The sequence below is a fragment of the Thermobia domestica genome, chromosome 4 (genome assembly GCF_964235325.1).
Source record: "Thermobia domestica chromosome 4, izTheDome1.hap1.1, whole genome shotgun sequence".
Lineage (NCBI taxonomy): Eukaryota > Metazoa > Arthropoda > Insecta > Zygentoma > Lepismatidae > Thermobia > Thermobia domestica.
Window position 1 is genome coordinate 11,266,735 of NC_137457.1, and position 27,743 is coordinate 11,294,477.

General features: G+C 33.5%; 1 protein-coding gene across 4 annotated transcripts in view; it reads left to right on the plus strand.

The window, feature by feature from the left end:
- Nucleotides 1–27,743, plus strand: part of LOC145683714 (uncharacterized) — a 145,916-nt gene that overhangs the window by 63,604 nt on the left and 54,569 nt on the right. For 3 of the 4 annotated variants that reach the window (XM_081755170.1, XM_081755167.1, XM_081755168.1), the window contains 6 exons: nucleotides 1,278–1,316; nucleotides 10,628–10,669; nucleotides 16,798–16,857; nucleotides 19,609–19,680; nucleotides 21,445–21,510; nucleotides 26,244–26,318. In XM_081755170.1, coding sequence (XP_081611296.1) covers nucleotides 1,278–1,316; nucleotides 10,628–10,669; nucleotides 16,798–16,857; nucleotides 19,609–19,680; nucleotides 21,445–21,510; nucleotides 26,244–26,318 — 354 coding nt within the window. The remainder of the gene's footprint in view (nucleotides 1–1,277; nucleotides 1,317–10,627; nucleotides 10,670–16,797; nucleotides 16,858–19,608; nucleotides 19,681–21,444; nucleotides 21,511–26,243; nucleotides 26,319–27,743) is intronic. The other variant, XM_081755169.1, reaches the window with a different exon arrangement.

The window sequence follows — 27,743 nt, forward strand, 5'->3', positions numbered from 1 at the left end:
GTGGAAAACCCAGTTGTGCGAGCAAAAAAGAACAGATAAATATAAACCGGATTAGATGATTTGAAAGTAGTAGTTCTTGTTGAATAATATTCAGGTAGGAAAATAAAGAAGCCAGGCAATATGACGAAATGTGTCCTAATGTTCATAAACCATGATTTTTATATGCACTTTTGCTCATCGTTAACTTGCAAGACTACGCTGTTATTTGGGGACTGTATTTGAAGTCTAGACTACACCTAAAGTACGGACATAATTATTGACAATAACACGATAAATTTCCTTGCTGCTGGTTTAGTGGCTATCACTTGCATAATTGTTGCGTTTAATCCTAATTGTTTATAGATAATATTGAAATTTGACTGTAATTCGGTGACTCGGTTTAATTTTAAATATTAGATACAAATCACATATAGATTAGGTGTCGAAAGAAAATATAACCCTCAACTCAACGATCCACCATATCCAAAGATAAATAGGAAACTTTAAAATAACACAAAAATTAGTAACTACTCTGCGATGTTTAACGGTACAAAATAAGCAATCTTGAGCAAATGATTTTATAGCTATCTTTACATTAAACTCGTCTGTTGAAAAAAGGCAGATAAATGTGCTGTCTATCAGTCTTCAGTGTAGTCTTCCGATGCTGCGGGTCTACTAAGATTCATGTTTAAGGAAGAAAAAAAATTCTTTTGGTCTAGTGATTTGGTAGCAATTTCAAAATCAACACTTCACAATAGATGTTGAAATTATGAAACTGCCGTCTTACTGATTGATTGTAGAGACAGATGGTACAAAATTCCGTCTAAATTCAACAATTAACTGTGCTGAATAAGCATTTCGGTTCATTGCAAGAATCCGCTGTAATGTTCTCTCATTCAGGTTTGGTTTACTTCACTGTTTTCCTTCTTTTCTGCTCGTTCGTCTCCACTAGTTATGCATATTAACATCCGCTTGCTGACTTACAAAATGGTAATAAGTGCAATATTGTAACACGTGCAATTTTTCATATTTCAATTAAGCACTCTCTCAAAACATGTTGCCTTTGAAAATTGAATACGTCTCGAATGTTGAAATGGAAAGTGTGACAAATTGCGCACACAAATTTGTAATACAAAAGGTTACATTTTCTTCATTACAACAGAAAGTTAGAAAATGTTCTTCAGACTATTAACTGTAACGAAATTGCATGTTGCACATGTATTAATACAAAATAAGACTAATAATTGTGTTGCACTTAATGATAATTTGTTCATTTTTTCTCCTTGACTCTATTTTAGGATCGAAGAAGAAAGGAAACAGTTCGGAAAGTGGAATGGGTATGGAGGTAAAACTAACTCACATTTACAAAAGCAATTTCTAGTATGTTCTCTTTGCGAATTAAATAAATAGAAACAGTTTAAATGTTCACATATGGAAATAGCGTCACGAAATTGGCTTTTCAATATTCCCACAATCTTATTGGGAGTAAGAAATTATTTAGTTGAGGTTGTTTTCCGTAAAGTACCAATATTTATACGTAATTGATAAATGACGTATACGCATAATTCATTTAAATGATACTTGCTTCCTGTAGTTTAATATCCCTGTCTCTGATAAAAACATTGGTATAGTATCGAAATGTTAGATTATATACAAAAAGTTTTGCTTAAGTGTGTACCTCGATCACTGTTAAATCATGATAAGATATTTTTTCACGAAATATTGTTTGTTTGAAGTTCAAGTCATTTCAATAAGTTGCTTTACTGTGGGAAGCAATTGAAAGTGTCCTATAAAGTTAAATAATTTAATATTTAATGAATATATAATATTTGCCATTGAAAATTACGCTCAAACAGAAATCTAATTATAAGATATGGATCACGTAATTAGTGTAAAACAGTTCATATTTTGTCATCACTTAACAGATAGAAGTCCAGTAGTGGTACATTTTAAAATTAAGTATATCTATTTTACTGTATTCACATTTAATATATATAGACTTGTTCACATTTTGTTGCTTACTGTATAATTTAACGATCTATTCAATTTTAAAGTTCTACGTTTTGATTACAATATTTTGTTTCTGCATTGTTTTCATAAATGAATTTTCTAGTTACAGTAAACTTGTTCACACTATAAAGTTAAAAAGGAGTAAGAAATATCACATTATAATATTAAAATATAATAACACGAATATCTCAGTACAGCACATATACTTAATTTGAGTTATAATAGTCTATACTATACTTACAAAGTAAATATAATACAGCCACGAAGTAAGTATACAGTAAAGTGCACTCATTCACATGTTCTACTCTTGCAATGCATCAGACTTCAAAATTAATAGCGAAGGAACAATGACATTTAATTCTTATTAAGAGATTTTCACTGAAGGTTATGTATGTCTACAATATAGAAATTCGATTACTTCCCGCTGATAGTACGAAAAAAATGCATTTTCATGCTTTGTTTACGCAGTACCCGAAGGATTTTTCGTCCGGCCGGTATAGGCTGTTTGGATGTCCTGTAGTAATAATAATTGCTTTCATATCGTAAATTCAAAATCAATAAACTCAGAAGCTTTTAACTTAACTTGTATGTATCTTATAGTTGAAGTTCATAAAAGTTACATTGTTGCTCATTATGTCATCACTGTCAAGATATATGAGGTAAATTAACATTAATTGACGGCATTCCTACTTAGATAGAATTTGAAGTAACATCATATTGACATAAAGTTTAACAAATATAAAAGAGATGGAAAAGTTACGGTAGGATAATTGATGAAGAACGACCCGTTTCAAAGCAAATGTTGGAAAGTAAACGTAAGGAATATGGCAACATGGCAATTGGTCAGTATCACTAGATGATTCAGTTGGAAGATATTTCTTGACTATGTGCTGAATATGTATTGACATTGTTGTTGATTAGTTACGAACAGAATATTGGCTTATGAATGTTTCTCATTGTAGTATCATACTGGTGAATAAACAGTAATTGGGATCGTAATTCTGATTAATTTTATTAAAGTCGTGGTAAGGAATACAGACCTTAGCAGCAAATATCACGACGGAAGACTATGTAAAGTGCGACCAATCCTTTAATTTATGTAGAACGTGTGACTTAAGACATCTCGTCATAGCATCTCATATAGCGATAAAGATCAAAAAGGCTGCTTAATTTCAACAATTACACAAACATTAGGATTAGGTGAGAAACGTCGGTATCAGAAAGCATTTTGTTTCACCGCGTCTTCGGCATAAAACAATCCTCAAACCCAGAATGTGAATACATCGTCTTTTCTTAGAGAAACGCTGGTTTCATTTTTGTCACTATGAGTAAAGTGATTTAATCTACTTAGTATCATCTTAGGAAACTGGCACGTCATCAGTAGAGTAAAGAGGGAAATACTATGATCTAATTAGAAACAAGAAAAAGTATAATTCAGAGTGGGACATAAGTCACGGAGGGGTTCCAAAATAGCATAAACCCTCTCTTATGTCTGCAGTATTTGTATCTAAGCTAGTATAACATACACTATGTACGGTAGATATCTCTCATCAATATGTATAAATAATTTCATGTAAGCAAATGTCGACAATGATAGAGTTAGTACACAAAAGCCCTTGCAACAACTTTTGTATTTCATTTCTCAAAATTTAATTTCCGCGCGTATGTTCTTATGTTATTGTTTTTATGTTCATTTTCATATGCCTCTTCTTTTTAGTAGCGCCACTTTTAAAAGTTTGGTTGCTGTAAGCCTGGTGATTTTGGTGGCTAATAAATATATGCATTTCGTGAAATGATTACATGACCAAACTGGGTCATAGAAGGTATCTCTGGATGTTGTTCTATAGCGTTATCGTGCTGGAAACAGACATCCAGTATGTTGCCTGTTGTATGACACAATATCATCTTCCTGTATTGAGCACTGAATCATCGTCCGTTAGGGCCACTCCATTGTAATTATTATCTTCCAATAAGTAATATCCAATGGTTCTCTTTGATGTAACACAACACCATATGTACTCTTCAAGGTGTGTGGTTGATGTTGGTGGATGACCTCTGGATTCTCCGTACACCAAAATATGAAATTTTGTTTGTTTACGTACCCATGAATACGAAAGTGTACTTCGTCACTCATAATTTGATTTGAGTTTCAGATTAGCGTCCCTTTTCAACAGAAAGATTATGTAGGAGGTGAACCTATAGCTTAACGTGGATTCCGACCACATGAGCTCCCACCGAGAAACAAACCTGTGTCTCACACGCCAAAGGGGCGTACGACAACCGCTTAGCCACGAAGGAGCTCTCGTCACTCAGAACGAAACTGTCAAGCTATCTACATTCTCATGAACCAACTGATAGAATGCATCTAGCAAAACTGATGCGCTTCTCATAAATTGTCGTCGAACTTGTTGCACCACTTGCAATTTATAGGGTTTCAGATGCAAATCATGTTTAAAGTAAGGAACAATGACGTTCGACTGAATCTCATGTCACTAGACTGTCTTATTATAGAAACCTGCAGTGTGACTTAGTCAACCATTCATATCCGTTTAATTACTTCCTATGTTATTCCCGAGCTTTGTCTCCCCGATCGTGGCAACTAAAATATCAAGTCATAATCTTTGAAATGTAAAACTAAACGAAGACTTATTGATTCAGGAATTGTGTTTTGACATGCAACTGGCGGCGATACACTCTTTGTGTTAAGACAATTGACCTTTAGTTTTCAAACTATGGGTTAATAATTTCGTACTCTATGCAATTGTGAATTTTTCCATCTCTCACTTCCTAAGACGTGTAGTTTCTGCAATCTACAAAATAGTAGGAAAATAGGGGTTAGGATATTTGCCTCATATTTGTACTACAACGATAAAAAGAAACAATCCTATTATGGAAACAATCTTATTCTCCTGGAATATATTGGTTGTAGCAACCCTTTTCTGAATATCACCTCACCCATTTCTGATATATTTATGTTTAATGAGGTTAAAAGTAAAACGTTTTGGGTAAGTGGAAAATGAGATGAAACATGTACAAAATGGTCTATTTTAAATTTTTGAACGGCATATAGGAATGCCCACTGGAAGGGTAAAGATGGGTAAAGGTGTCCGTATAGGTTCTTGAACAACGTAAAAGTTAAGTGTTTGGCACATAGTGTGGGAGATTATTGTTTCATTCTACTTTGGAGTACTTGCAGCTCAGATTCCTAGTCATATTGTTGGTTAATGCCTTTCAGAATGTATGTGTTGAAAGGTGAAATTAAGGTCTAAAACAATAAGGCAAACCTTTGTACAGTTTAAACAGTGTACAAAAATGATATTTTTGTTTTAAACAAAAATCGTATTCCTGTGTATTTTTGTTTTAAACAAAAATAAAAAGTCAACTTAATGTACAATTTTATTAACTGTTTATAATTCAGGAAGGCGATGCTCGATTTTCTTTATTTTAGGTTGGGATAGGTTAAACTTTCTCCATGCACCTATGTCAGTGTCAGAAGATAATATTGGTTACAATATTGTTCACGGATAATAGTAATACTAATTTTGAAACTAGCTGCTAATACCCTATTACCAACAGTTTGGGTTTTCTAGCAATTATAATTGTTTTAAAGCTACCACTAATGCCTTTGTTCGTAGTGGTAAACCACCAAAATATTGATTAGGTAAGTACAGATTAATCAACTAACGAACTTTGGGTTTGCTGATTCGAACACATGTGTAATCATACAGCAAGTAATTTATTCCTTTCAGAATTCAGGCCTGACGTGCAGAACTTTACCTTTTATCCTCTCTCTAACCCTTAGACCGTAATAACTTTTACTCTAAAACTTACATGAGAGTTCGGGACTACGCCTTTCTATCTCCTGGCTTAGACTGCTTCTGGGCTCTGTCTGGAAATCCTAACCTCAGCCGCTTAGCCTCCTTCGGGCTCCCTCTGGAAATCCTAACCTCAGCCGCTTAGCATGCTTCGAGGCTCTGTTGGCCACTTAACCATCCCACTGCTTGCCACGGAACATAGGGTCCCCAACTCTACTCTGCTTATCCTGCCTTCGGGCTCTATAGAGATCATGTCTTCTACCTTACGGTGAAAGACTATTTATAACTAACCTTGCATACTTAGGGAGATTATTTGTACAGTAATTTGTAAAAATACTTTTTATAGTGGAAATTTGTAATAAGAGCCGGTAGTGGGAGTAGTTTCCGGACGCTCTTTCTATTAAGGCTCTACTTTTAACCTATATGGGACAAAGTTTTATAGGTACGTGATATTCTTATTTGTGAAATTAGTGACTAGGACGTTACTTTATTTTAGTACATGCCTCATACTAGATTAGGAAAAAAAAAACACTTTTCCGGAGGACAGTGTAAACATAGACCAGAATTTTCGCCCTTCTTTCTATATACCACACTTCACTAAATATTCGGGACACGTTACACTGGATACACCGATTTTTAATACTGTTTGATCATCTTGCGTTATTGCATTCTTGGAATGCAGAGAAAAAGAAAGAATTATTACCTATGTATTTACAGGAAATGGCACTTGATTTAGTGTAGCAGTTAAAGGTTCAGAACCAATTGGATTCACTTAATTATGAACAATTAAAAGCTAAATTAGTTGACTTGAGTAGATCAAAATTATCGGCATATCGGGCTGAGTTTGAAAGTTTTCAGGTTCAACAGGGTGAAAATGAGCCAATTGATGAATATTTTCTAAGGAAATTGAGAGTTATACGACAAGTTCTGCCTCAGTCCACCGAAGAGCAGAAAATCAATTATTTATCATTTACAATTAAAGAAAATCTCAAGAAGTTACCAACCAAGCCGGCGGGCAAATTGCTCTATCATTCTCCTACAATTATCGCTACTGCGTGGCAGTACGATTCAATTAGAAAAATACCGGTCGGACAAGGAAATTTCAAACACATACTACTGGCTATTGAAATGTCCACTCATTTTTGCATAACCAAAGTCGCAGACAACATTACATCTGAAGAAATTGGACAATTTCTTATATATAAAATCATTCTTAAATACGGAACTTTAACCTACCTGTATTTAGATAGACACCCTATACAAAATGGTAATAGACTACAGAACCTGGCAAAGTTCTACAACTTTCAATTTGAATTTTGTCCTTCATATGACTCTAAAACTCTAGGTGTAGTGCAAACATTCCGCAGAAACATACAGAACGCTCTTAAATTTTTTGTACAGGAAAGTCGAAATCATTGGCCAAGACTAATTCCACACATAACGTTTGCTATTAATACACTGGTACCGGCTGGAAACAAGTATTCAAGTTTTTTTCTTATGCACACATACAGACATAAAACCATTTCAGATGTTGCGCTTGCATCCAGGCTATGCGTCGACAAAGAACATTTGAATAAAATACGTGGAATTCTGCAGGACATTCTAACTGCAAGTTATAACAAGCAGAAGAAATATTGTGACCTTAAACACAAATAGCTAACTTTGTCAGAGAAGAGAACGTGCTTATATTCTTCTCCAACCTACAGATTGGGAAACTACAAAGTTTTTCGTCTAAGTTTATCGGGTCTGTTGAAATTATCGAAAGAATCAATTCTAACCTTTATAAGGTCAGATTTCCTGATTAATATCGTCAACCAATACAGGAGATTTTTGTACTACTAAGATAAAGATGATATTCAGCCAGAGAAGCTATTTTTTCTACACGAGCTAAGATATTTAATCGAAAAAAAAGTGTATAATAGCAAAGGCAGAACGACATACACAATAGGCTCTGAAATATCTCATCTTTGAAATATTTCTCTTTTTTTCAATTGGCAGTATGAACAGAAGAAGAACACGAATAGAACATAAACGCATCTAAATTATTTAAATCAATTGGTAAAGAACGTTTTAATTATTCTCACTCCTTAGTTAAAAAGAGAGAAAAATGCATACATGGACTTTAGAACATTTCTCTGTCGCCTGCAAAAAGCTGATTCATCACTTAGCCCAAAACGAAAGAACGCTGGGTACCAAGAACATACCAAAGACCGCGTTTAGTTATATCTCCTCCAATTCAAATGGACACATTTAATACCATTCATATATCTAAAGACCAAACAAACCCACAGACTCCAATACCTCTCACCATAAGTGAACTCATATATGTATATTAACGCCAAAGTTGAAAACAGCCCCACCACGAGGGAAATAAAGTGACAAAAAATGCAACGATCCTGAATGAGATTAGGGAATAACTGTTATTGCTTTCTTCACTGCCTTAATAGTGCTCCTAAGTATGATTTTTCAGTGTTGCCAGTGTGTTTAGTGATTTTTTGTATGTGATCCTTCAGTGCTGCCAACCCTTACAAGAAGAAAAATTACCCTTTGGTTTATATTTAAACAAGCCAGGGGGTGTAGTGTTCCACGAATGTTCTGTATAAACAATTCCACACGCCAGTGCTTACAAACACCGGCACGTGGTTTAGGAAGAGGATTCCCAACACCAGAGGGATCTATTATCACTTGCTTCTGGCCTCTAACACATAGCAGACGATGTCAACTGAACAGCAGTGCCACCGCCACCCAAGGATCTCTACAAATTAGCTGGACATTGGCAGTTCCGTACCAGTTTCTGGTGTCCCTCCTACTGTTTGCCACGGGACACTAGGAGTAACCTAACCCCAGACCTCTAGTCTGCTTCGGAACTACGGCTATCCTATCTCCTGACTTAGCCTGCTTCGGGGCTCTGTTGGCCATTTAACTATCCCTCTGCTTGCCACGGAGCATAGATCCTTAACTCCACTCTACTTATCCTGCTTCGGAGCTTTGTAGAGATCCTGTCTGCGAACTTACGGTCAAAGGCTACCTATAACTAATTTTGCATACTTAGAGAAATTATTTGTACACTATTTTCTAAAAATACTTTTTATAGTAGAAATTCATAATAAAAGCCGAAATTTATAACAGTATTTGGTAGTGGAAGTCGGTTCCAGACGCTCTTTTTAATAAGGCTCTACCTTTTACCTATATGGGCCAAAGTTTTACAATATACAAATGTGTGTGCTACAGAAGTGTCTTATTCGTTCGAACAGTACATCATGGTTTTAATGTTGAATATAATATCAACTATGAGTTTAAGTAGCTTGATGCTAACTCCAGTGATGAAACTCGAATGCCTAGTAACACTCTGAGACATTCAATTACATTTGATTCTGAATTTAGTAGTGTTTTAGTATACAAAATTGTACATTTACGTACTTTCAATATTAATTAGCTACAGCGTAGACAACGTATCTGTTTCGACAGAATAACGAAATGCGAGTAATAACATTGTAGATAACTTTACAGCTTTCTATCCCAGAGAAGATTTACTAATTTTTATTACCTTGATGACTTTCTCTCGTTGCAAACGGTGCGTTTGCTGTCACTCCAGAAAGAAGACAGGATGAAAAATAATATTTTTAAATCATAATTTTACACCCTTTATGCTAGAAAATATGTCATACATTAGTTTGAAACAATTGGTAAAATGACAATATTGAGGAAAATGTTGAAGGAACGTGAAAATAGTCACGATGATATCGATCACAAATTTACGGAATACAATAGAACTAGAAAATAATCCTACAAAAGGTTAGCATTTACCACATTTTCAAAGTCACTCTTATCATTCGATTATCATTTTGAATAAAGTGAATAGTTTTGATACTTTCTTCTCTATGATTATATATGAAAATTCAGCTTCCTGTCAATTTATTGCATTTAGGAAAAATATGTATCAAGTAGTAGAAGAAAGAATGACATTCAATGTATGTGACAAATAATTATTCAAATATTTTTTATGAAGATAAATACAATGTAAGATTATATTTGAGGGAGAATCACTACAGTATTACTGAGCTAAGGATGGGTTTTGTCCATTTGTATTCATAAGTTTTCAGGGTATCTATTGGTGCTAAGGATTGAAAATGTGAAGTGTTAAGCTTTGAAATATTGAAATGATTCTATTTGAACATGATTTTAAAGGAAGGCGCTGAAGAGTTTTCGTGTTTATATTTATGAAATCGTTTTAATAATACTATTTAGCAAAAATCAGATTGTATTTGCCAGAAAATTCTCTTACAAAGAAAGGTGGGTTTTCTTCAAGTGAAAACAACTTATAATATGTACAATCTTGATTGCGCTAATATACTTTTGTATTATCTATTATTTGTGCACATTAAATTTGGAAATGAAGAAAAATAATGCTTTTGAATATATATAGGAAACGGAAAGTGAAATTGTTTTGTTTAAAAGTATATTAATAATACAATTAAGCTATTAATAATAATGCAATGTAAAAAACAAAAAAAAAAAAAAAAAAAAAAAAACAGAAATATTATTAAGAATTTTATTGCAACTTTTTCCTAACCGATAAACATAATAATATGTACCTTGAGCGTAAAATTTATCAGTTGCACTTCTAACAGTAAGTTGAAAGTGCACACTACCAAACTGTGATTACGTTATTCGATATCTCCACAGTGATTGTTAGCAAAAGCTTATATTAAAATCTTCAGTATACATATTAATCCTACAAGTAATACGTATTGATATTAAAGCATTTACTGCAGCATGTATAATTTACTTTTCTAATATTAATAAATATGCATCACTTCTAGGTAAAACATCAAATGAGAAAAAGAGTTCTAATACAACAAAAGGTAATTATGCGTTTTGTTTATTATATTTGTCACAGTTTTAAATGCCGTTTGATTGGTAACATAATTTTGGTATAAATATAGTCCAAAATTCATAATTTAAATAAATGCAATGTTTAATTGTGTTTCGTTTAAGATATAACGTAACTACAGTAGGTTATGAAATAATAACATTATTTAATCACATATTTTGGTAAAGGAGAGGAAAAGAAATTGAAACAATAAACGTATTGACATGAAATTTCAAATGCCATAATACGATAACGTACAACGTTTACTTTTGAGACTTGTAGCCATCATATTTTGTAATAATTCGACAACATAAGAAACAATAAATTATATAGTGATTGGTGAGAAAAATACACATATTTGGTTACGGTAACCATCCTCGTATTGTGATGACCTGTAAATATTATGATAGAGATTTCAAACTTCTACATATTTCTATAAAAATAAATAAATTAATACATTGATCAAATATGATGAAATTATGGAAAGATACTTTACTGAAATAAATATCAATCGGATACCAGCTATATCTACTTTACATAGTAGTCATGCTGTACGAAACCGAAAATGTAACTTTTGTAACATTGTACATTCCTGTTTACAAATCCGAGACTAGTTCCAAGAGACTATGTCCGAAAGCTTGGACATATTTCCTTACTTTCCTAAGGTCTGCTTACAAGGGAAATCTGTTTTCTTTAAATCTGTTATGGAGAAATATGGATATTCTTTATCATATCATCTGAACATTGCTTCCAAGTGAATATATATATAAGTAATAAACAAACATAAAAGGTAACAAAAGTAGAAAAAGTGATATGTGCGGGATGATACGTTAAATGCATTAGAGAGGACACAGTCATAAAAACGTAAGTGAAGAAACAGACGAGGATCATACACATAGGTTCTTAACTTGACGGATAGCATGATGGAGTTTTGTGCCATTGCTCACTTAAGTATGGGTTCCATTCTTTATTTTAAAAAAGTACTTTATGTTTCTATAGAATTAATATTTTATTGACAAGAAATTTATATCAGAGCTATGTAATGTAGTACATTAGAACTTGCATATTAAACAAAACCTGAATTCCTTCCTTCATTGTAGAAGGAAATAAATGAACATTAGATTATTTCAGTACTGTTAGACACGTGTTTTCTGAGTACAGGAGGAATAACACGTAATAAATATGAAACAGCAAATGTGAATATTGTAGATTTGTCTCGTTTTTTCTCTTAAGATTGAAAATTTTAGATAGCATTGAATCACGTATTTTAATAAGTGTATTCAATGTTAATTAACAAATATGTGACGAATTTCAAACCTGAAACTTAAAGACTTAATTTTATTCAGTAAATTCAGAACAGAGGAAATAAAGGGAAATTTAGGTATAGAAATTACCTTCTGAGATGGGGAAATACTTTAGATGCAGAAACAAATCTCATTACTTTTAAATCACGTCTATATGCCAAATTTCACATCTTCAACTTAAATAAATTTTTATATTTGTCACTTTCCGAATAAGGTAGAGCATATTAATTTGAATATTATTGGAATGATACACACTTCGACTTACAAATGAAGTTTTCGCAAACGCTGAGATAAGTTTTCTTTTTAATTTTAAATGAAGCATATATAGGCCAAGTTCTGTTAAATTTCACGGATATACGAGATATTCAATTCTTCGTTAATTCCCTAAAAACTCACTTGGGACAAATATTTAAAGAAACAACTGTGACAAAGAAAATATTCTCTCCAAATTTCAAGTTTCATCGAAAATGATCGTTCAGTCATTTTTAATCATGTATAGAATAGTAAAAAATGCCACTATGGGCAAAGCTGAAAAGGAAGAGAGGGTGTAACGAAAAATGATGGGGAAAATGAAAAATTTAAATTTAATTTGAAAAGGAATAGAAACTGATTAGGGCATTCACTGAGAAGAAATTCTATGATGAGAGACGTGCTAAGGGAGATTGTGGCAAGAAAGAGAAGGGAGCTAACGAAGTTACAGTTGATGAACTGTAACAAAGTAGAACAATCATGAGTAACGAAGAAAAGACTGGCTGAATTCCGTGGAACATTGATGCTTCTCAATTGTGGCAAGTAATCTGCCAATATATGTTGAATAACTATAATGGTGATGACGATTTCGTTATGATCTGAACCAAGAAAGAGCCGTTGCATTTAAATGGATTTTCTAATTTTGTCATACAGTTCGTTTTGACAAAACGGCACATATTTGTTATTAATCTAAAAGCTATCTTAAAAGAAAAGAAATTAAAGAAAATCAAACATACTTCCAGGAGGTAATTAGATGTAAACACATTTGTATTAGAGTTACCTATTTATTGTACTCGATTATAAGAGGTATATATATATATATATATATATATATATATATATATATATATATATATAGATAGATAGATAGATAGATAGATAGATAGATTGGGGTGGAGTGTTTTGCAACTTTATTGGAAATTCGATAACGGCTAGTGCGGAAAAGGTGCTATTAGTGACACCGACCTTACTGATTTTTTAAGAAAAATTTTTTGTACAACCCCTTACCCTGCCCCAACGGACTTAAAGCTTTACAAGTGTTTGGTTAGGCAACACACACAACACCAGTGACAGAAAAGCTACTTATGGTCGTTTTTGGAGTCACCTTATGGCTATAATACAATTATTTTATTAAAAGAAGCTTGTAGAATGTGGAAAATGTGGATTTTCATCTGCTGTCATCGCTATAAGCAGGTTTTCATGGTGAGCGTACTATCCGTTTGTTTGTGGAAGAGAATGAACTATGCGTTCTAGATTTTCTGTCAGAAAACGTGATAGCTTAACTATGCTAAACAAATGCATGGCGCCCATTTCTCGTGAATGATTTCGCCGTATTGAAAACCAGACGGGAGCGTATACTTTAACAATGTACTACCAAAGTAGACACAAACTTCAACTAGGTTTATCAGTACTGATGTAGTGGTGAAGCATCCTACAGACCAATGTAAGCCATCGTGAATGTGATAATGGTCCTGGTTTTCTGTCTCCTAGATTTGTAGTACACATTCTTGTAGCAACAGCACTACAAATTTCAAAGAGATAATTCTGATCGCTCAACGGGAATGGATATAAAGGAGACGAACGTTGACAATCATTTAATTTCTTTCCGATGGGGCCGGAAAAAGCGTTGGGTCCGGTCCTTCTACCATCCAATTCGGTAACCAGGTGTCGAAATGGCAACTCGTTGGTATGAAGAAGACAAATGAGATGCTGTAGTTCCTTTCCTAGGGATCTTTTATCTGACTTATCACGCCGTTATCAGATCCTGTGTTCGTGGCTCCACAATCGCTGCCAACTGCCTCAAGACTTGACACGTCGTACTGGTTCTTCTCTAAAAAGCTACAATATAGAGTCGGCAATATCCTTGCCAATGTCAGACTGAGGTGTAGCATGACCCAAGTATTCTGAGCAGGGCTCTAATAGAACTGTGATATGCTTCTCTGTAACTTCTAGTCTTCGTAGTTTGCCGTTAATTTTTCCTGTACAAGAGTTGCATCATTTTTTCCATCGAAGTAAATACTTGCAATCGGGCGGCCAAGGTGAGCCTTTTCTTTCTGGATCTTCTCACCCAGTTTATCTTTTCCTCTTCGTACCTTAGATCTGTCAACAGCAAGACTTTTGTCCTCTGGTGTTATGAGTCTTGCGTCGTGAAGTGCGACAGAAGTGATCAAAGCCACCTGTCTGTCTGAAGCTCCAGTTTTAAACGCTGCCCCCACAGTATTTTGAAGACAGATGCGCTTTAGGCTATGTTTTCTTCCTGGGAGGGCCTGTTTTCTTTCTGGAGTCAGAACCCGACGTGCTTCCCGATTCAACAGTTTCGCTGGATTCCCCTGACGACGTCGGTATCTTTGACCTGTGCCTATACTTAATCCCACTAGTTGATGCACTTGCTTCAACACTTCCAGTGTCTTTCTTGGCTGTCTGCCACTTAAATCTGCTCACTTTACGGGAAAACATCTTTGACAGAGATTTGCTTGTTCGGACGTCAATGTTACCAATGCTCATTTTCCGTTATGTTCTCTGGTCCAAAAGAAACTTGAATTCTTGTTTTGCAATCTTGCGTGTCCTCTCACAGTTGCATTCTTTGGCAGTTTTACATTTGCAAGACGCAATATCAAAAAGAGGCTTTTACGCGTGCGCAACAAAACCTGCAAGTGTTGCTTCTTGTCCTTGTCGACTGAAATGTTTTCCCTTGGTGCGACATTTACTACAAAATGTTTTCAGCAAGTCAAAAACTCTCTTTTCTGAAACCGCAGGAGTACTCGCTTTGCAAAAGATGTACAACTTTTGTCCAGCTAGCGGGGCGCGGTGGCTCAGTGGTAGAGCGTTCACCTCTTGTACTTGGGATCCCGGGTTCGATCCCAGCCCCCGCCAAGTGAACTTTGTGGTGGAGAAACACCATGCTCGTGGGTTTTCTCGGGGTTTTCCCGTTTCCTCCCACTTTCTTCATTCCACCATTTTCACTCATCTCTCATCATCACCGTTTCCTTTAGCCTAACGGGCATAACCGTGGGACATAAAACTCAACGATTTCATTTAATTTTTTTCTTTGTCCAGCTAGTTTACAAATGTCAGTCACTGGTAATTTAGTTACACTTTCCTCACTACATAAACCACTTCGAAACCAATGATAATGTCGCATAACGTCAGCGTACGTGTGTAACTGCACTTCAGTAATTTCACTTGGAGTGCCAAATAAGCCTCGTTTCACACCTTCCCGCGTTGGTCTGCTATGAGCCTTTTCCTTCATCTTGCTTTCCCTTGCTTTCGAACTTGGAAACTAAAGTATGCAAATTGTTTCTGAATCTTGTACTAAGAAGACTGTAACTTTAGGTACAATGCACAACTTCTCCGTCTTAACAGAAACAGTAACGAACTAAAACCGTTAAATCTTAAGCTGCAATAAAGTGGCATGTTGGATTCGTTAGTTGAAGTACGCAATAATTATACCTCAGCCAAACTTCGAACGAGAATATTCTAGAAACGTCGGCGTAGGTTCTGGAGCCAACGAGGCGAGCGGGAGGTGCGCGAATCTTCTGGATGGAGCCGGACGTTGCGACGACGCTCGAAGAGCGTGGCCAAAGTAAGCAACCACGAAGTTGTGTAGCCTACTGCTAGTTAGCATTTGCTGTCGGTGGGCATAACAAGAAAAGAGTTGCCAAAAACAAACCGTGTTATATCAAGAGCTATGCCTATAGTCTTCGTTAACGTGGCATTCCAAACAAAATCTGGGCACTAATTCGAACAACTGAGATAATATAACCGTACTTTGACTCATAAATATTTTAAAATTATTTACTGGCATTGCTTCAAACTTCTTTTAATAAAATAATTGTATTATAGCCATCAAGTAACTTTAGAAACGACCACAAGTAGCTTTTCCGTCATTGGTGTTGTGCGTGTTCCCTAATCAAACACTTAGAGCACTTTAAGTCCGTTGGGGCAGAGTAAGGGGTTGTCCAAATAAATAAATAAAAATCAGTAACATCGGTGCCGCTAATTGTATTTTTTCCGCACTAGCCTTCATTGAATTTCCAACAAAAGTGCATATATATCCATTTGAATTCACTCTTCATGTATATTATAGATTCATATTAATACTCTAAGGACGACTTTGGAGATTCATTAGGAACATGAACATCTTTCTAAAGACCATCCAACTGCGTGCTTACATATTGAATTATTAGATGCAATTGAGAATTATTAACCATACCGGTTCCTTTGGTTCAGTTGTGTTTATATTCCACAGTGCCTTCAACAGAACAATCTGCTCTGCCTTCATCAAGATCGTCCATAAAGATTAAATAGAAACGCCTATAAGTTTTTCTTATTTTACAGTGATGCTTATTCCTATTCCTTCTAAGTTGGTAATGTTCAACACTTCATGAAAATCAAGAGAATAATATAATAAATATTGTAGTTTTAATTATTAAAGCACCGATAGGAAAGTTATAATATCAAAAGTGCACCAGATAACGTAGATCTTCATAAAATATTTAAATTATTTAGGAAAAGATAATAAAATGTACAACTTCGTATAATTGTATTCATATTGGTTACATTTCAGACGTATCATCAACAAGCGCACCACCAGTTAACGACAAGTTAAGGGATCAACCTGTGTTAGGTAAGATAACCAGAAACTTGCAGCAAATAAGTTCTCTTTCAAGATATGTTTCGTTAAAGTATTAATTCTCACTTTTTCAAAATAAAGATGCTTTGTAATTTGCTTAATATGTAGTGATGAGTTAAGTGATGGAAAAGAACGAATAATTTATATTTATTTTACGAAATTTATGTATTTACTTACATGCATGAAATCATTTTGCAATACACGTGTTTTTCTTCAACGCCAATCACAATAAACAACATTTAAATCTCTAGGCAAGCTGAAGTAACTCCTTGAAACAGAGTCTATGTCAGTGGTAGTTTTTTGAAATTCAACTTCCTTGGGGCAATATATTTGTGTGTTGTAAATCATATGCCATCAATGGTCCAGTCAATTATACTATGGTCAGTGGTATTTTATTTACACTCATTTCGAACTGAAATCGAACAAAACTCAATCGGGAAATTTTCTCGAAGTGCAAATTCATTTTCATTGTAAGTAAATTAATGAATATTGACGAAAGTGGTCAGCAGTTATCAGCATTGGAATGTTTGGCTAGATGGAGCAGTACGTTGAGTAGGATTTCGTGAAACTGAGCCGTACAAGTAAAGAAATAAAGATTCACGAGGAAACTGAGAAAGCTACAAAATATCAATGCAATAGATTCGTTCTGAAGGCTGAGTATGAAAAATTGAAAAAAATCACTGACAAACAAAACTGCAATTACCAAATTATGGGTTCCAGGATAATAAGCTCACTCTATACGCTAGCTAAACGCAGGTCTTAATAGTTCCATCATTCCCTAGAGGATATATACTGTAGTCGGAGTTTTCAACGCAGGAATAACGTACACCAGTGCATTTTATACTCGGTCATTTCCTTTTATACTCTAATTACTTCTTGATCTTATGCTGGAAATATATGGATATATTTTCTACGATTGTATTGGTGAGGGAAATTACCAAATAAGTCATCGATAATCACTGATGTTTGAGTGTAACCAAGTGTAAGATATAGCATTAACACAACATTAGCTGAGTGAGAAATGATGGAAAATTTAATGTTTCTCATTCAGTTTTAGGCTTGTTTTGAGACCTAGATCCATGAAATTCTAAACAAATTAAAATACTAAACCTGCCAATTCCGAGGACATAGTCAATATTGAAGTTTATACCTAAATATCTTTGATATGATATAATTGTTGGGTTTGCCATAAGTTTGATTTCCTTGAAGAGAGCGATAGGTCAGATCAGTAAATATTTTTGTCCCTGAAATATTGTCAATAACTCTGGCGTGCACTAGCTAGCAAAATTGGTGCTAATAGTATTTAATATTATCTACAAACGCTTAGAAAAGAATACAGAGCTGTTTCTGGACATAAAGTAAATTTGGTAAATTGAATATTTCCTTCTTGGGGCAAAGGAAAAAGCTACATTTGAAATTTATTTTTAAGCATAAAAAGTATTGCTCGCGTACTTAAAATGTTTTATAGACTGTACCTTACTATTCCACTTTAGTGGCTAGAGCATGCGACTTTGTTACACATGGTTTTGGGCACGATTCCCAGGAAAGCACAATTCGAGAGCACGAAGCTTTAATTTCAAAATTATTTACTGCCCATAAGAATATGCCTCCTTTAGCATGTAAGATATGACGATGGACTGTTTCAAAGTTACAAAGGAATGTCTTTTGCGTAGTGTATTCTAGCGATTACAGTGACTTTCCATTTGTAATGTCGTCTTGGTTTTCGAAGAATGGAAAAGGAAATTACATAATTATTTTAATAGTAGAAACAAGGTAATGAAATATATTTGTAAATATATATTATTGTTTGAATCAATATCGTTGCACAAATAATTCCTATTGTTAGAACATACCTTTTCGTATTTAGTTTCGCAAATTGTTTCAATTAAATACGAGGGAAATATTTCATAAGTACAGAAGAAAGTTCAATATTATAATTTGAATTTTTTATGTAAAATACGATACTTTTTGCCTTAATTTTAAATTGTATTTCTTACGATATGGTATACAGAATGTTCTACTGGTTACTTTATATTTTGTAGATCTTTTGCAAAATATACTAGAAAAATTATTCTCCTTTGAGTTAATCTTAAGTAGCAGTTTTTACATATCAATAAAATGTATCCTATATATCAGAAGAAATATTTTCGTTAAATTTATTTCATGATTCATTTTTAAAGTAGAAATAAGATACTGATTGTCATTTATCAGTTTCATGGAAGCGAAATCAACAAGAGATTTTGTAGAACCAAAGATAACAAAATTTTCCTGCAAACCAAAATAAGAAAATGTACCTTGCAGACACTTATTTAACTATTTACTAAAGAGTTAAATAAATGTCAACTAGAAAGGAAACATTATTATATGCTGTTTTGATCACGCTTACGAAACTCTACTTTTTAAAGTGTGCATAATTTATATCCTACACTAGATCGTACTAAGGCTGAAGAAAATATGTAAACTATAAAATAAAATTTGATTTTTGTAACGTTATAGCGCAAAAGGTTACATGATTATGTTAACGAATATTGAAGCACGCCAACAAGTGTATTTACTAATTTTGAATTTGTATTGTTAAATTACAATAAAATCTAATAACTGTAGAGAATAGTGTCGAGAAATATACAGTGAACTCAATTGAAATTAGGTAATGTGATTAAGGTTTTGTGACCAGTTTCTATGTTTTGAATCGAGGAACTATAACACCTTCTAACGAATGTCATGTTTGTAATTTGTTACTTTTAGGATGGTCATTTCCAATTGTATCATCAGACATCAATGGAACTGAAAACGATGCTGGAATACCTCAAGTTCAAAGTAATATCTCAAATTATATACGCACTATTGTAATTTGGATTTCATAAAATAATGTCATAAATCTATTTAACTATAATATATTTAAGTAAACAGTGTTTTTATAAATTAAGCAACATAAGTAAATTTCATAGAGTCTAAACAATATAATTTGACCTCGAGCTTTATTTTGATTTATAAAATTGATCAGCTATTATAAGGTTAGTTCAATATATATGGCTTTCTTATGACTGAGATTGTCTTCAAAGGAAAGAAATAACTTCAAACAGAACTGTTCCTCATATTATCTGTAGCTGTGTTTATACACTAGGTAACTAAATACTTTGTGGCTTTTTTGGTGCATCATTTGATTAAGCAGTCTGAAAGAAAGTGACTTTCTCTTCCGAAAATTGAAAGAAAATGGTGGAAATATTGATTTAGCATAATAGGTAATTGATACTAATGTAACAAACAACATTAACAATAACATGGAAACGTCGAAAACTCATAAATGTTAACAATCAGTCTGCAATATACATTAATATGTGACTTGTTCAAACAGTTAACCAAGTTGCTAATCCGTAATTGTATTTTTGTGATTTCAGCAAAAGATACAACTAATAAATAGGAAGATGAAATATAAATTATCAAATACAATGCATTAGTAGTTGTTTCCTATATTACAATAATATCTCTACCAACATTGTATATTCCTTTTATGTAAGGCCTTTATAACATATGTTTTCAGTAACTCAAACACATAATCAAGGTGTGTTTGTTAATTTTTTCTACATCTAGAATTAATTTACTTTAGCTGATTTTAGCAGATAGTATTGTACCAAGTTGGTAGAAAAAGAACAATTATCAGAAGTTCTGTATAAATATTAACTTCATTAGTAATATTCGACTTGTTATACCAATTAACACTAGAGCATAGCATATAAATTGAAACATCGATTTGATGGTATCAAACCACGTGATAATATAGACTCAAAGATAAGCGGAGCGCAGGGATGATGCACTCTTATTTATTGATTTTAGAATGATCATTCCTTAAAAATATTAACTTTTATGGATAATATGCTATAGCAGAAATATTCAAAATAAACACGTAAACAAAAATTAATTTGAATTTGAACGAAATCATCTGAATTAATTATACTTGGTTAAGTCAAAGATAATTCGTAATTTCGAGATAACACTTCTTACGTTGTTGATACTGACGTCTGTCTTCATTTATTTTATTGTTATGCTGCTGTGGTCATTCTATTAAATTTCGATCCTAATTCCTACATTTGTGTTATTTTTGTTGCAGTTAGATCATTGCAGCTCTATTAGAAATTTGCTCCAAAGAGGAACAACAACCAGTGATCCAGTTTTTGTGTTCGGAAAGTTTATCAGGAAACATGACTAATTATTAACTGATGTGCGGATATCTTTTGACTTCCACTCGCATTTTTAACTTAATTGAACTATTCTACTATATATATTTTTAGAACTTCGTCTAAATTATTGTATGACCAGTAAACTAAAGAAGTAATTAAACACTACGAAGTATCGAAGCGGGAATTTTTTACAACAGACTATTTGTTATCTGTCAAGAGGCAGCGAAGTAAAACAACGGTAAATCGTATGTACTTCCATAGCATAAGCTTTAGCAAAATAACTTTCATTCTTGAAGCTAAAACCTTCATGTTATCTTCGAATTAAAGTATTATCAGTTAAAAATATAAATAATGAACGATGGAGGAAGGATATTTTTTATCCATAGGGTTCACATTCTTTCAGCTCTTCTGCAAGCATCACAAGAAGAAATAGAAGCTGAGAATGAAACTGACAGTATTGGGACATCAGGTAAGTTATTATTTCGAATTAAAATTGGACGTGTATTTTTCTTAAATGGTTCATAAATTAATGCTTTTCATGTATACTATATTTTTTAGAAAAGGCCATTTTTTTTAATTTTTAAAGTACTACACAATTAAATCATAATATAAAACAAAGATATAGAAGATTGATGAAAGTTGATAAATATGATGGGCACAAGTCAAATAAGATATTTAAGTTTTAAAAGTCTAACAGGTGTCTATATACTATGTAATCGGTGTTTTCGTGTGGTTAGAATTTCCTTGAATACAAACAAATTATCACTTGTCTTCCTTGGCAACATTGAAACACATTATCGTACTTACTGTGATCTTCGACCGGTCAATCTATTCGACGTAGTCGTGGTCCTGGTGTCGAGTCCTAATTAGATACAGAGAGTCCACAGAAAGGTCCCTGTGCCGCTGGTTCAACAGTCCTAAAAGTTCTTTGTTTGGTTCCGTAAACGATGACTCAGATCTATTCGCACTAAAACAGTACTGCTCTCCCATTCAGCAATTCGGGTCTGATTTGAAGGAATTCTCGACAACATGACAAGACGAAATATCACCCAAACGTTTACAAGTATCACACAATCACCGTTAATAAACTGAAGAGTTTGCTCTCACATATACAAAATAGCAATCTGACTTGCGAAGGTCAACCCGTACAGGGGAGCGCGTGTGGAGAAACAATGTATGTCAACTTTAGAACATTGCACCCCACGTTCCTTCGTGGGTGCTCTTCCGAACGACGACCGCAACGGGCCTCGCGCCGAGGAGTTCGTGCACAGCACTGAGAATTTTTCTAGTTAACTATAGCTTGTATATGGTCAGCCGGGAAAATCCCGATTTTCACTCGTAACGTTGGGATCAGAATCATTGTCCAATTTACTCTTAACTATAACAGTGCGTAGGAGACAAGTGAGAGTCCCAAAAATCAAATATAGAGAGACAGTTAGCAGAAATGCAGTACTCACGTGATCAATTCCTCTGCCGTTTAACTATATATGGACGTAGGGTTGGAGGCAAGTACACTAACACATATAAAAATCACTCCAAACCGATGAGCAGAGGCTTTGAGACTTTTTCTTCATGCACTTAAGTTCAAAATTAACGTTGTCTTTTCCATTTTGCTTAAATGCAATAAATGGGCTTGGGATCATTGATAACTACATAGTGTTACGTAACAACCTACTTTGGTGCTAGTAAAATCACAGAGTAGATCAATTCATTATTACGCAAGGTAATTAACAAGTTTGTAAGTATTAGCATGAGGCACATTGCGAGCGTAGACGTGTTGTTATGTATTATTTTGTATATGAGAGACTACAACCCAGTGGCATATAAATACGACTGAAGCATGCCACAATATTCCTAATCATTGCAGTGACAATTAATTTTAATGGTGTATCCATTTGGAGATATGCATATAGCAGTAAAAGTAATCCAGGTGGAATAATTTAAAGCCACATATAGTTGTTCTCATTCAGTGGGTGCAATGTCGAATCCTTAAATATTAGTATTTTCATTTGAGAAAATAATGATGTTCACAAAAAATGAATTTCAGATTTGTCATCCCAGCGTTTTTCTCCTGTTAAGTATAGAGGTACATTAGTATCACCGTATTCTGAAAAGCTAAAATTAGGACACACGTATAATATTATGTGATAGTTTACTGTGTCGCCAACACACATACCCTGATTTCATTTAGCTCTAATCTTAAGTTAATTATTCAATCTTGTTTACAAGAAAAGTACTGACCAAAATTATTCCAGGAATTCAACCCAACTCCGAATGCGTTGACGAATAACAAACTGATTTATTTATATGAAAGTACAGTGAGATTTCGTGTTTGGTTAAAGATTTTCTTATCGATTTTCGTAGCATGGTATTATATTAAGGAATGAGAAAAAAATTAAACCGGCATGAAGGAACTTCTTCTACTAACCTTGGTTAGCATCACTGTAAAACTTTTCCTACTTTACCGATATCTCAACACACCCTTTTCAGTAAAAGTAATGCATTGTAAAGCAATGCTTTTTGGTTGTTTTCTATCCCTAATATTTTAAGGAGAGTTAACAAACACAGAGTTTCATAAGTCAGGAAGATAGTGCCTGTGATTCAAAATGTCGTGAATAAAGAATGAAATTTTAAGATATTTTACCTAAGTTACCTCAGGACATTTGACAGGATATTTTAAAAAGAAGGACGTTTTTCGATTTTCTACGTCTTTGCAACATGCAGAACAGCTCTTGAAAAATAGAACTTTACGGCAAAAATCAGTACGTCTGGTCACCATAAGATACATGTTACATTATACTGAAGTCTCTTTTGAACTAATGTGATTGCAGGAACTGTTAAAGGTAAAATGTAAAATATCAGGTTATCTAATATGGAGGTCAACATTAAAAAATATCATATTGTTCGATGAATTAGTGTCAGTTTTCGACACTGTACTACAATCGCTATAAAACTAATACGTTTCTGGTGAGGTAATGTGACACGTGATTTCCACAAGCCTCTTTTGAAAATAATTTTACACAATAAAATAAGTTCTAAAAAAATGAAACAAATGATAATCAGGCGGTGCTAGGATATATGTATAAAACGATCCCAGTGAAGTTATCTTAATTACTTTCCGGTTGTTAAATATGTAGGTTGTCTAGAGTTCTCAGTGTAGTATAAGATAATTTTTATATTAACTAGTCCAAGTTGTTTCTTTATGTTGCTAGATACCCACATTCGAGTTAATTGTCGAGGGATCCATTCCCAGCTGCAGCAGGTAGTGAAGTATAATGTCTTTCTAGTCCACCAAAGGCACAACGTAACCTTCTGTGCATTATTATGAGGTTTACAATAGAGGTCTTCCTAACTTTGACCAAGGTATGTTTGCAGCTGTTGTTTAGATAATCCACTTTAACCATCCGTGATAAGTCACTACGGGAATTCCTCGCATTTTTAAAGTTACAATAGATTTGAAGATAAAAATCCATGGATGATACCAAGAATTATGGATCATCCATAGTGTATAATCTTTAATTCGAGATTTATCGACGGCTACATGATACGTTGTTTCTGCCCTATATAGAAATTGTGTAATCAGAACTGATATTTTATAACTGAGTGCCTGATAAAATAGAATAATATTTTGCTAACATCTGAACTGACTTTGATTTAAGTATTATTTGATTTACGGGAAACAATCAGTGTATGCAATCACTTTCCAAACACGAAATGAGGATTAAAACATTCTTATAAAACACCATACAATGTTAGTGATTAACTTTTGCGAACATTTGCTAAGTAAGGATCAGTTTGCTTTCCACTGTCAAAAAAAGGTATACAAATTTAGCACTACATCTTGTGGAAGTAATTCAGTAGATATTTCAATTTTAAGAGTCTGAATAAGGTTTTAAAACTTTTTCTAATGACGTGTTTAAAATGTACTTTCTTCTCCTTGGTTAGGCCCAAGACAGTCAGCAATCAACTATTACTGACTTATAAATATTGATATTGTTTCTTTTTGAAACCATTGTGCCTTATATTATTTTTCTTTTTTTTACAAGAAGGATTAAATATAATAAGGAAATATTATCTTCATCACTATACTACTATAGACATATTGTGATAAATAATATAAGGTTGAGTTTTATACTACGAACCGGAATTTTCTGAACCCATCTTAATTTAGATTCTATTCATTTGGCAATTTTATACTTAAGAATATTTTTAATTCTTCTTGGTTCAGCGTTATTTAGGATGATTTTACTCAGTTTCATATCTTTCTTATCCTGTCTTAGACTTTTCATTTTAATGAAACTATCCTTCCATACATATTTATTATTTATTCTGTTCGCAACTATATTCTAATATCCCGCACATGTCTCTGTTTACAATCAACATATGTTTGTGTTTATAAACATCATGTAGTGCGAATTACTACAAACTTTTACACTGGAAGACAATAAGAACACAAATGATATCACCAATCATGTGACGAAGAAGGACCACCTGGATAGGGCGGCTGTGAAATCAGCAGAAGCTTGATATTTGACATCAGTCTTTTGCTGTTTAAGTCCAGTCTCTTATCTTGCCAGGAGCTTTCAGAGGAACCTAACACAAAGGCTTTAGCTTGCGTGAAGCTCTAGGCGTCCTTTCGAGCCAAATTAGTTTACTCGCAACTCTGTGGGATTCCTAACCTCAGTCACTCAGCTTGCCTGGAGTTTTGTGTCTTTCTAATCCCTCTCTGCCTATGTTGAGTATTGAGAATACAAACTCGATCCCACTTAATTCGGTTGAAACTCAGTGGGGTTCTTCCGTATGCTGCTCAAGCCTTAGGACACCTATTCCTTACCCTGTTATTAGAGGATTTTTACATTATTGTGGTTTTGTATCTTACTGTATAGAAAAGGGAGATTTTGTAAAACTTGGTAGTGGGAGAAAACGATTTCCCAGTATAATTTGCTCTACCTTTGTCCTGCATAAAGCAAAATTTTAAAATATTATTCTACTTTTTAAAAATAAAATGCAATGTAATCATTCTTTTTTACTAGTGTTATGTTTGTTTAGGATAACAAGGATAACATAGTTATTTTAGCACAACGTATCTAATAAATATTTGAGGTAATACTAAATATGAATTAACACGTAATTCGAAAGATGCAAAACTGTGAAGATTTCAAGTTTATTTCAGTAAAATTTATAAAATAAAATTTTACACAGCGCCAGAACCTATTTCAATTCAAGAAGAGTTGGTAACAAATCAAACGGGCATAGTCGTTCCGGAATTGCAGTCCGGTAAGTTTCTGTTTCATCAACTCCAAAATATATGTCACTTTGTAACCCAATACAACAAGTGTTTCAATTTTTCATTTACGTAGGTAATTATTTAAGAATGCATGAAAATATATTTTGCTTCTAAATGCTATACTAAGTTATCACATCTCTTCTGCAGTACACTGAAATGAGTCAATTATACCTATATCAATCTAGAATGAAACTAATTGTCCATGGATTAGTTTTGCATCGTTCTGTATATTATTATTTTTAAAATATCTTTGTGTTTAAACTGATTAGTGATAGAATAACATGCAACGGTCAAGCTGTAAGTTTCAAACCCTAAAATGTCCATGTAAAAACTAAGTAACCTTTTACACTTAAAAAGTGGAGATGCTACTTTTCTACGTAAAGTAAAATCTACCCGCAAGTAATGTATGTTCTTAGAGTAAAACTATACCAAATATGTAATTGGGACAAATATAAACTTAAGCTATTTCTATAGAGTTGAAAGAAATTCATGTATAACAGTTTTCCTTAATTTATTTACAATGTAGTAGAAATGGTTCAAAGCTCACGCAAATGTAACAAAAGAAAGTATATAATCTGTTTGATATTCAGTTTATATAACTGAAAGGTTCATCTTCATATGACTTGAAACAACCTCAACTCTCATTTCTTTACCTAATCCAAGCAACTCAAAACATCACTCTTTCCCAAACAGTTTTTCTAAAGCCAGTTATCATTTCATTCCATAATTCAAATAAATCCAACAAACATTTTTTGTATATAGTTAAAGCAATTGTCATAATTATTTTTTCTTACCGTTAGAATAATTACTAAACTAGTCTGTCTACATAGTTGAACAAACGCCAGTACCGTTTTCATTCCATAAGGTACAAATAACTTTGGAAATAATTTCTCTATATACAGTTAAGATGATTATTAAAAATAACTTATTTTTATATAGTAGAAAGTTTCAGTTGATTTTGACAAAATATTGTACACATAGTTTTATGTGGACGATATTCTATGATAATATTTAGAATCATTAGAGATGCGAGATAATAATCACCATGAAACACTTAATCTTATTTACTGCGAACGCCTAAATCAATTCTGACCGAATTTTGCACAATGATAATAAACAGTAATCGACCGGAAATGTAGTAGAGGTATCAAAATTACTTGCTCTATGCAGGAATAATGACTGTAACAATATTTCGAAATAATTTAATGAAAAATGAGAGAGGTGCAGAGACTCGTAGAAGAAAAATCAAATCATTATTTGTTTACTGGAAACGACCAGAAAAAACAGAACTTATCAGATAAGTAAGTGCTAAACACTGTTTCGCTTTCCTAACTCTTGTGATGTAACTCACATATTTCTGGTAGAACGAGCTCATATATTTCGTGAATTCTCACACGTGGAATACTATTCAATTG